This window comes from Chanodichthys erythropterus, chromosome 7 (genome assembly GCF_024489055.1).
Source record: "Chanodichthys erythropterus isolate Z2021 chromosome 7, ASM2448905v1, whole genome shotgun sequence".
Taxonomy (NCBI): Eukaryota; Metazoa; Chordata; class Actinopteri; order Cypriniformes; family Xenocyprididae; genus Chanodichthys; species Chanodichthys erythropterus.
The window spans coordinates 2,239,921-2,252,050 of record NC_090227.1 but is presented as its reverse complement, the minus strand read 5'-3'; the positions used below and the strand labels follow the sequence as shown (position 1 = coordinate 2,252,050).

The following is a 12,130-nucleotide window of genomic DNA, read 5'->3' as shown; positions in this document are numbered from 1 at the left end:
AGACAGAGACGCCCCCGCCTTTTGTTCCCATGGGATTTTACTAAGTTTGCAAGGTGCGCCCACTTCGCTTGAAAATGGACGGTGGGCAAGCTACACGTTAGACTGCTGCTTGTGTGGGGAGACGACTAGAGCAGGGAAAATGTACATTTCGACTTAATTTGTGCTTATCACAGTATTACAGTCTTTATGAAATAAATACTGTATTATCACAAATTCTTAAATATATTGCCTTTTGTTAAATAAATGCTTTGAAATAACGTCAGTTGAGGACGATGACAGCTTGGCGCCACTCTCAGCCTGAGCCGGGCAAAGACGTGCATCCTGATCATTTATGTTTGGAAGTTTTCACATTGGTTAATCATTAAATTTTATTTAAATCAATGCAAATTGTTTGTTCTTCATTCTCTTCAGAAATACGTGGTAACGTTATATTCACTAATGTTTCACATGTTTCATGCTTAACTCATATGCCGTTATTAATAGAAGACAGAATCAAGGCAACTCCTCTAGCTTATTAATTAACTTACATTTTAACCAAATAAAAAGGTATTCGCCTGTCTAATTCATTTAAATTATGTTTTCTTCAGTTAAAATAAATAAACAACACACAATTGATCAGTTAAATGACTATTTTCGCCACTGAAATCAAGTTATACGCTCTGTACGGAACATCATTGTAAGCCTGTACGGAACACCGTTAACCTTTAACATCTTCCGTACATAGGCAAAGGAGGTACTTTCCCCCACTTTTCTCTAATACTATTTGTCGAAAAGACATCAATCAAAGTTTGAACTGTACAATAGGTATTACCCCCAGGGAATGAGCACACAAACTTGCTTGTTTGGCTCTCAACAACGGGGGAGTGGTCGCTGACGTGTGGTGAATGGCGAAAAGTGTACGGAACATGGTTAGTCTACGTTACTGAACTCTTGTTATTCAACTATGCCGAGGTAAATTCAAATTCTGATTCGAGGGCACCTTTAATTCAATTAGGGTATTTAAGTAGCTTTTATAAATGTACTATAAAAAAAAATATTACTGGTATCCATCTTGAGACAAAACAATGACACTGACTTTTTTTAAGAAATGTCAGTGCGAGTTGCTTTCAGTTAAAACAGCTCAAACATGCATTTTAGTCTAGGACTAGCTTAAGCCTTGTCTGTGAAACCGGGGGTTGTTGTACTAATTCTGTCAGGAAGGTTAACCAGAGGTGTAATCAAGACCAGACCCTCCAAGATCAAGACCATTCAACAGTGAAGTTAATGAGACACATAAGTGATTAACCAAGTGATGATTGGCATTAGTAATGAACATCTGCTGTTAACAAGCAGAATCACTGAAGAAAAGAGGAACGAGATAAATGATAAGAGGTCAGTAGAAATAAAACAACTACATCAAACCTACAGCGTGTCTACACCATTAGTGAGAGGCCCAACATGACAAAAGTGTTAAAACCAGTGATTCTGTACACTGGATTCTTACACATAAATGTGTGAGTTTTGGGATAATGCTTGTGTTAATTTTGACACATTCATGGTTTTAATGGTTTTAACAATGAATGTGTCAGGAAGTTTTTCTGCTGTTAACAAGCAGGATCACTGTAGGAAAGAGAAACAACAAGAACAGGGAAAAAAATAGAAACCCAAGAACTACAACTGACTTCCAGCCACAGCCTTTGATGAAATCAACTGAAGATAACTTGAGACATTAAATATATCAAGATCTCCGCAGAAGAGGATTAAACAACTCCACAAATCCTTCTGTAGATGTTTGACAGAAACAAAGACTATCTGGTTAGTAATAAGTGAAGCTGGCAATGCTGCTTGTGGAGTTGTTTAATCCTCCTCTGCTGAGATCTTGAGAGATTTAATGTCTCTAGTTATCTATAGTTGACTTCATCCAAGGCTGTGGCTGGAAGTCAGTTGTGTTTCTACTCATCTTTTCTCTTTCTCTCAGCTTGTTAACATCACTAATGCACAATCATTATACTTAATCATTAATTACCTCATTAACTACAGTCTTGAATGGTCATGGAGGACTGGTCTTCTCTGCACCTCTGAGGTTAACACATGGATGTGTAAATGCAAAATATTAACACATTATGGGTGTTCTTGGCTACACAGATTGTGTTGGAGGCTGTGAATGAATACACAGGTTGTGTTAAGTTAAAAAATACACGTAACTGTGTAAAACAGCTGAATTCTTCCAACAGTTTTATTTAATACTGACACAAAATATGTAAACTTCAGTAGTCTATTTAAAATGTATCAGGTTATTGAATTGGGTAAATGTTTAACTTGAGTTTAAAATATAACCTGTATCTTCAATAATTTAATGTATTTCTTCCCAAAATTATTTTATAAGCAGGCAAACCCCAGAAAGTATACTAATGGTCATTATTATTGTTCCACATTATCTCCAGCAATATTCTTGATTTGTTACTTGATTTTGTTTGGCTTTCACTGGATCATATAAAAAAGCGAACAGCCTACTTTTCTCAACAGAATTCCTTATCCCTGAGTTGTCAGAATGGAATATATTTAGATGTGAATTGTTTGTATGCGTTGATGAAGATGTTTATCGGAGATAGTCTTTTATCCCTGTTTTGAATTCTTTATCATAGTAATGTGTAACTTGTAGGAATGCGTAAAGGCCAATTTTCCACTGCATCACAGTTGTTGTCCGTGCGCTCCATCTGCGTGCAACCAGATTTTTATGTCCGCATGGACAACAGTGAATGTGTGAGTGATTTGAGCGCTTGGAAAGAACGGTCCACTAGATAGAGCGCACAAAAATTACCTCACGCAGAGGGGAACACCGAAACACGGTTAGTATACTTCCAGTTTCTCCAAATGGTATCTGTTCACTTATTTAGTTTTTCAAACTTATTTTATTTATAGTACTTTTTGTACTGACTTGAAACCAGTGACAGACAGTACATCATGACAACAATTTAGGCCTCAATGAATCCACAGTCCTGTAGAACTTTAGAAACAGCAGGTATAAGATCTTTGGCATAGTCCCACAGATGATCATCTCTTATAAGGTTTGTATTTGGGGGATATTTAAAGTATTTCGAGTGGTACATGCGAGCGATGGAGTTGCTCACCCTTACTGTGGTGGATCCATGATGCACAGTTTCCAGCAGGCCATGTACAGTAGCCTTCAGAGCTAGCCGAGGACTTACTATAACCTTGTAATTGTTGAAAGCTTTGGGGTCATTGGGTATTCGCTCTATATAATTTAAAATATCCCATCCCGGTACATTTTTCCATTTGTCTTCCTTGTAGTCCGTATAAGCTTTTGCGGTGAAAGAGAATACATTATTCTCAAACTCAAAGCCCACAGCAGTGCCGTACATCTTCTCAAGCTCAGGCAACAGCTCCGGCCAGGTTTTCACCTTGAGAGGCAGAATGAGCTCATCTAAGTCATGTAGAGCCACATAGTGACTTTGGTACATGTAACGATAAATACAGTCATTAAGTGCAGGAATTTGCCCATAGTAATGCAGTTCACCTGAAGATATATCTTTCCTCCAGCCACTAGACACTTTGATGTGATTTTTAATGGTCCATGGGATGATCTCCACAAAACCTCTTTTCACATAGTAGTCCAGAACCTTCTGTGTGTCTGAATCACAGTTGGTTTTATATATCGCCACCCTTTGAGCACCAAGCAGTCTGAACATCTCCAATGACTCGACTAAATTCAACACATTCTTGTAGTCATACATGACAGAGATGCAGATTGTAAATTCATATGGGAAGACTGCTGGAACGTCTCTGTTTCTAACAGGTAGGAAGGATGTTATGCTCTCCGAGATCTCTTTGGCTGTTATTGCAACATGCGTTGGTATCAAACACGGGCTATTGATGTGACACGTGATGGTAGCAGTGCCGTACTCAAAACCAAAGTGGTCAGAATGAATTGTGTATTCTGCTGGTGAGGTCACGTTCCTCCCATCACAGCACATCACACAGCTGTATTTCACCTGCTCTTTACGGAGAACGATGGCAATCGTCTTTATCTGTTTCTCTCCAAAGCGATAATCCATATAAGAGCCAGTCACATATGTGTGAAGGTTCCCGACTTTAATCACAGGACCGTCCTTCACTTGAACACCACACGCTTTTGGAGCTGGAGGACTGGTGGATGTGTGGTTAACGTGTGGTGTTTGGACGGATGGTAAATGTGTGCTTTGAGGAGGATTTGGCAGGTCAGTGTCTTTACTCTCGTTTTTTTGCATGATAAGTTTGACATTAGGTGCTTCAAATTTGGCATTAAATATTTTAAAGTAATCTTGCAAGTAAATAAAGATGATAAAGAATACCAAAAATAATATGGCAAAAAAATAAAAGATTTTAGGTGCACAGATCCTCTTGTTAGAAGCTTTTTCTTCGGATTCACTCTTCAGTCGGCTATATTTCACATCACATTTCCCTAGGGAAAAAAAGAAAACACATTTTATGGTGTTTTAGCTTTAATGGAAAAATGCACTTGTGATTGGGATGTGAACTCTGGTCTCCTGCACATAAGAACAACACAAGAAGTCAGACTCAAATAAACACATTTTTGCAGCTTGTTTTACTTTTATAAATTGAGCTGAAGCAACACAATTGTTGAACATTTTGTTTACTTTCTTTCATTGAGTTCAATCCACTTTCATAAGTAACTTCATCCATTTGTGTTGGGACTTTTTTCTTGCATTAACTAAAACTGAGCAGTGCATTTGCATAGGATTGAACTAGGAGAGTTAACAAAATAACGACTTTATTCAACAGTATCTAGTGATGGGCGATTTCAAAACGTCTCGGTTACATATGTAACCCTCGTTCCCTGAAGGAGGGAATGGAGACGCACGTCAGTAGTGACCGACGAATTGGGATATCACCAGAGAGCCCCATCAGCTTTGAGTGAACTTAAACAAGCCAATGGAATTGCCGTGTGATATTTGCATAATGCGCACCGCCCCCGCCAGGTGTTATAAATAGGGAAGCAGATGCAATCGCACTCTGTTTTTCGCTGAGGAGACAACCTTGAGTCTGCACTACAGCGAAGGCACAGGACCTGTGGCAATGGGCCACCCGGCGCACCTGGGGGGTGGAGAAGGGGGCGAGCTTACACTGAGAGAGTCTGCTACTGTTCCACAAGACCCACTACAGTAAGACTTAGACAACACTTGGGAAGCGAACCCATAGGGGACGCTGCGGAGGCCACAACCTACCCTGAAGGGGAGGAATTTCGTGGAAATACACATATGGACTGGCCGTGGGCAGTACGCATATGGAGTCCCTTGGATGGTTCCAGCATAGAAATAGGGGGCGACTCATCTGACAGGTGACGACAGAGCTTGCTCTGCTAAGGGAAAGACATGGGATCACCGTGGGGAGTTTGACCATGGATAATATACACATGGGACCACTCACGTGGAGGGGTCCCAACATATGGCACCCAGCCAAACCTCAACGTCAGATACAGAGATTTGGCCTGGCAACAGACACTCCGCAATGTCCGAGCCGCAAGGGGAGGCGGAGGAACTCGACAGGGTTCGCCAAGCGGGGAGATCTACTGAAGTAAATGGATGCAAGTATCCAGTCGACACTAGAATGGGTTCTTCGCGTTTAACGGCTACTGGAAGCGAGTAGAAAGGAAGATACCGGTTCCACATGAAAGCTATAGAATCTAGCGAATGTGTTGGGTGTTGCCCAGCCCCCAGCTCTACAGATATCTGTCAGCGAGGTGCCATGCGTCAGCGCCCAGGAAGAGGCAACTCCTCTAGTGGAGTGAGCTCTTAACCTGAGCGGGCAAGGCACTTATATACTGATATACTGATAAGCCAAGGTGATGGCATCCATTATCCAGTGGGCCATCCTCTGCTTGGAGAGAGCCTTTCCCTTTTACTGGCCTCCATAACAGACAAAGAGCTGATCTGAGGTCCTAAAGCTTTGCGTTCTCTCCACGTACAGGCACAGAGCGCAGACGGGACAGAGCAAAGCCAGGGCTGGGTCTGCCTCCTCTGAAGGCAGCACTTGCAGGTTCACTACCTGATCTCTGAAGGGAGTGGTAGGAACCTTGGGCACATATCCAGGTCAGGGTCTCAGGATAACATGAGAGTCACCGGACCCGAATTCCAGGCACGATTCGTCGACTGAAAATGCATGCAGGTCCCCTACCCTCTTAACCGAGGCCAATGCAACCAGGAGGACGGTCTTAAGTGACAGTGCTTTTAACTCCACTGACTGCAAAGGCTCGAAAGGATGACCCTGGAGAGATGTAAGTACCAGAGAGAGATCCCAAGAGGGTATAGTGGAAGGGCGAAGCGGATTCAGTCTCTTTGCCCCCTTCAGGAACCTGGCGCTCAGGTCGTGCTTCCCCAAAGACTTACCATCAACTGCATTGTGATGTGCGGCAATAGTGGCAACATACCCCCCGAGGGTGGAGGGAGACAGCCTTCGCTCCAAGCCCTCTTGCAGGAAGGAAAGCACAGACCTGACCGAACCTGATCGAGGGTCCTCTCGTTGAGAGGAACACCATTCGACGAACAGGTTCCACTTCAACACATAGAGGTTCCTCGTAGAAGGAGCTCTAGCAGAAGTGATAGTGTCTACAACCAACTGGGGGAGATCACTTAGAGTATAGTGAGGACAAGAGTACTGTCCAGGGACACGCAGGTGTAATGGACATGCCTGAACACCAGGGGGTGCTGGCCAAACTGAATTGCATAGCTGCGTCTGATAGTACGGATGAGCCAGCGGAATGGGCTGGGAAGCGCTAACAGGCTGGAGGCCTGGCTGGAGACTCCAAGCCTGCGGGACCAACAGCACTACAGACGTACCCAGCATGGGGCAGCGAGGCAGAGTGTTGGGACCCATCTCGGACAGCATAGTAACCCGAAGTGGGGTCGGACTCTGACATATGACAGGGTGTATGGGAGATGGCACGAAGGGGCGGCCTCGACATTCATGCCACCTGCTGGCGATACACACTGCCAGCCGCGCCCTCTTGGGACCTGGAGGATTGGGAAACAGTTCTAACTCGTAGGTACCGCTGGACTTTGGAGAGCCAGCAGCGGAACAGAATGGAACCAAAAATTCTCCACCCGGCCGTTAGTGAGGATAGGAAACGACCACCTCCAGAAACGCACAGAGGGAATGACATCTTGATGAAGATGGAGTGTCCGTCTGTGAAGCACTTTTAGAGAGACAGCTCTTGTTCTTTGTGCTGAAGCACACAGGGCCACTCCCTGAGTCACACGCACAGAGGAACTGGACCAAATCCCAAACCAAATGGGGCAAATAATGCTGTGAAAACAGCAGTTGAGAGCTGTATAAATAGCTCGAGAAGCTCACTCTGGGAAAGCTCCCGGCCTCGCTGTAAGTTGCCTTAACGCCAGCACTGTAGAAGAAAAGCTCTTCAAAGGCTTGAGAAGTCACTCTCAGACTAATAGCAGAAACACACAGGTTGGCTCCGAAGTGAAAGACAGTGTGCGATTGCATCTGCTTCCCTATTTATACCACCTGGCGGGGGCGGTGTGCATTATGCAAATATCACTCAAAGCTGATAGGGCTCTCTGGCGATATCCCAATTCGTCGGTCACTACTGGTGTACTTCGAACATGACCGAATGAAAGGGAACACTGCTTCATGAAGCTTCAAAGCTTTACCAATCTTTTGTTTCGAATCAGTGGTTCAGAGCGTGTATCAAAATACCTAAGTCACGTGGAATTTCTTAAAGTTTCAAAACACTTATAACGTAATGAAGCCTCGTTTACTGAAATCACGTGACTTTAGCAGTTTGATACACGCTCCGACCCACTGATTCAAAACAAAAGATTCATAAAGCTTTGAAGCTTCATGAAGCATTAGTAATTGTTGGTATTATTTTGCTTAATAATATTAAGGTTGAACCACTGTAGTCACATGAACTGTTTTAAATATAACTTTAGTAACTTTCAGGGCGTTTGAAAGTGTTAATTATCTTGCTGTTAATGCAGGCCTCACTGAGCCATCAGATTTTATCAAAAATATCTTAATTTAGGTTCTGAAGATGAATGAAGGCCTTATGGCTGTGGAACGACATGAGGGTAAGTAATAAATGACAGAATTTTAAATTAAAAAATAAATTTTAATTAAAAATAATAATAAAAATTGTGTCCTTGTAATCTTCAATCAAAAACATTAAATTCCCCTCCCTCTGCCAGCATCTCTTCTCTTATCTGATGATGAGGGCGGGGCAACTTGTCACTCATACAAGATCCACCAATAGCAAACCACAACCATCCCCAATTCCCCATGGACAAGATCAACCCCACACTACATTTGTTCTTGTTCCAGAAGTGTTTCACTCAGATAAACGTCATGAAATGAAGGAAAATTTACAACCTATTTAGGACAATTACAAAGTTTTCGGATCACTGTGTTAAATGTACTGAGAACAATGACTTGAGTTTGGAGAAATGTGTCAAATTGATTGAGAAAAACTGTATAAGTCCAATCTTAATTTTTTAGGCCCCATCCCTACTTCTTGTTTTTATTTTCTTGCTTTATTCGGTATCATTTCCTTTAAAAAATATATATTCATATTAAAATTATATTACTGCAATATAAAATTACGTGAGTTTCTGCATCACCTTAAAATGTTCTCTGTACTTTTGTTTAATGTTTGTGCCAAATCACATGACTGTGATAGCAAGCGTACAGCCACACATGTCACACAGTGCAGACTTCCATTTGAAACTGAGAAAGATGGAGATAATCACAGAAAGGAAACATGGTGCGGTGTGGTGCTACTTTTAAATTGTAGAAAAAAAAACACAGCTGCCAAGATATATCTCTTAAGAGCACTAAAGAAATGTGAGAATGTAGGAAAATACTATTAGGAAGTGTTCTTTAAAAAGTGTACTCAAAAACATTACTATATTTTTTCATGTAAGCGTACAGCGAAAAGGGGTTTGGGCGTTTCTGAACATTGCTGTCAGGAAGCCTTAATAGTTGAACATGTAGAAAGTTGAAGTGCAAGAAAGTGCAAAATTTTATTTTATTCATATTTATGTTGTAATAAATTATTTTATTGTTATTTAATCAGCCCGCACACTTTAACAATGAGGGAAACCAACAATTGATTGAAAAATGAGGTAAAACCTCCACTTAAATAAAAAACGGTAAATGTTTTGGTCATGTTGTGACCTTTCTCGGTGCCAAAAAACCCCCACTGTTAGAGTGTGTGGGCTTTTTGGTCTACACATCTCATTTGGACGATGTTTTGAGGCGCGGTGAGTCGCTGGATATTCTTCAACAATACTTATTGGTACAAGCATTTTTATTTAATTGTGCTCAAAGATGCTTTTGTGATTTGTTATTATGGCCAGCGTGTGTCATGTAGATTTGATTTGCCCTTAAGTGTAATGATCTCTTGTTTTAAAAATGAACGTTTACTTTGAAAAATCACACCCATTTAAGGAATAAACAGTATAGGTATTATTACTATTATTAAAATTATATATATATAATATATATATATATATATATATATATATATATATATATATATATATATATATATATACATATATAAAACATCTGTATCATATAGTTTCAAAAAAGCTTAGTATTGCCCATCCCTTCCTAATATAGGGTGGCCAGACCAGTGTTATTACATGTTTTGTTTTGTTTTGTTTTATTTATATTTATATTTATATTTAGGTTTACACTTTTTTTTTTTTTTTTTTTAGGAATCATTTCTCAATACTTCAGTCACTTTTCAAAACTCTTCACACAATTCTCCTAACCAACTTTCAGCTTGGCACAGGAGTTAAATTTCACATTCAAAAGCACTAAATCTACCAAAATATCTCACTCATGTCTCAGATCAAGTCATTCTTCCAGAACACTAACAAAGGTTGTCAACCAACAAAGACACTCGACACTAACCATATAATGGGGAATGAGAACAGCAGACTGTCATTTATTATATTTTATAGCAGTCTGTGTAAGGCCTCTCCTTCCCCTTCAGACAATCAAGAACACTTGCAAGCTCCTCTCTTCGGCACAACGGTCATGACCACCACCACCAAAAAACAAACAACCAAAACAAAAACAACCTAACAAGACTTAGTTTAACACACACACACACACACACACACACACACACTAGTTAATCTAATTAAAATCTAGTTGTTCATTGTTTGTTCGTATTACTTAACAGTCCATTATGTATTAGTCAATAGTAATTTGAACATTTACTAAGACTAATACATGCTGTAAAATTATTGTTAGTTCATATTAACTAACTGTTAACAAATTAAACCTGATTGTAAAACCAACAAGCCATTTTTTAGAGTAGCAAAGTGCAAATTACTGAGTGAAATACAGGCACAGATACAGTACAAGATTTTTACAGTGTATTAATTATTTAACTTTTAAAATGCCAAATTATGTATTAAACCTTTTGTTCAGATTAGGCTACTTCTTTTACTATGAGGTGTTTTATTATCAATACAAGAAAATGTCACTGAACTTTAACCCAGTTCAACCAAACTCACCCCGGTAAACCCTGTGAAATGATAAAACGGTAACTTAAGTGTCTTTAAAAAAAGAAAAGAAAAAGGAATATACTCAGGCTATATTAGGCCTATATTATGTGCGACACGCACGCGCCTATCTAACGGTCCACCTCCCTGCGCCTCCTCCAGTTCAGCGATCTCTTTTTAAAGAAACATTTTAGTTTAGTTACATGAGACTTTCACTGCCACCATAATGCAACATTGTTTTTATGTATCCCGCAAGCTACTGGCATTGATATTCATTCATGAATTGGTTTTAAAACAACAAACAAATAAACTTAAATCAGCTGAAAGTGAAAGTAAATTCGGAGGCTACTTGATGATATGCTATGTAGAATATAATAGCCAACAATAAGACATTAAAGACTAAAAGGTAAATGTCAGAAAAAAATATAAGAAAAGTTTAGCATACCTCTCGAAAACATCGCGACAGAATTGATGAGCATTCATCAAAAATCACGTTCATAATCCTTTAAGCTCTTCAGATATGACTGACTGAAACATGCGTTTCACTTAACATGTCCTGTACGAGTTTACAAACGGTTTCATGTCCCATGGTAAGTTCCCATTTCTTCTTCTTTTACCCATATATGACCAGTTTCTGTAATTCACGGAAATGTCGCTCCATGTCGTGTTTGATGTTGCTCTGATCTGTTCTGAGGTGGGTTGTGCAATATGTCAACGACTTAACTGTTTGTCAAAGAAAAAAAGACACGCCAGGACTATGCTTCCTGTCTTCATCTAACATACGTAAGAATTTGCTGATTTGACTTATTTTTTTAAGTGTCTTAAGTTTTTTCCCCCTCTGTGCGTATGCATTTTTTAAATTTTTTATTTTATTTTATTTATTTTTTTTTGTGCAAAAATAAATAGGCTACTGACTAACCTATAGCCTATATTTTGATATACTATATTCTTTTTTAGAAAACTGATCGTTATTCAGTGCGTTTTTATATTTGGGGTCAAATTGAGATAGATAGATAGATAGATAGATAGATAGATAGATAGATAGATAGATAGATAGATAGATAGATAGATAGAGAAAATTTCACTGTCACTGTTGTTGTTCAAAATTAACAAGTCAAGTCGAGTCAATAAATCACCAATCCTTCTTCCAAAACGTGTTTTGTCTTACCCTGATTCACTATGGTAAGCCTGTCATAAGTGTTTATACTTTAGACTGGGTGGGATGGTTTTCGCGGAAAACTGTGTATATACATCACTTGCCCGTGAGTGTCTCATCATATCCGTAAATAGAGAAAAGTTGCTCCGGTTGCTCTGATGCATGTCTGATGTGGGTGTGGCGTAGGTTAGTTGTCACATGGAGCTGCTAATCACCTGTTTTTTAAGCAAGTGCCGAACAGAGCTCATGATAAATCCAGAATCAACATTGGCTTGGCTTTTCGGAGATGGCGAGAACTGAGGGATTCAAAATGTTTTACTCAACTGGTGTGTAAGGTATTTTGTTAAAAGCTGCAGTCCGTAACTTTTTTTGGTTAAAAATTATCCAAAATCAATTTTTGAGCATATACATAACCAGCCAGTGTTCAAAACTATCTAATTACCTT

General features: G+C 39.8%; 1 protein-coding gene across 1 annotated transcript; it reads right to left on the bottom strand.

Moving 5' to 3' along the window:
• Positions 1-1,919: 1,919 nt before the first annotated feature.
• LOC137023042 (uncharacterized) lies at positions 1,920-11,362 on the bottom strand. Its single transcript, XM_067389583.1, has 2 exons — positions 10,975-11,362; positions 1,920-4,441 (listed from the first exon to the last, which is right to left on the bottom strand). The coding sequence occupies exons 1-2, from the start codon at positions 11,006-11,008 to the stop codon at positions 2,955-2,957; spliced, it is 1,521 nt and encodes a 506-aa protein (XP_067245684.1). The 5' UTR covers positions 11,009-11,362; the 3' UTR covers positions 1,920-2,954.
• Between the last annotated feature and the right edge of the window lie 768 nt (positions 11,363-12,130).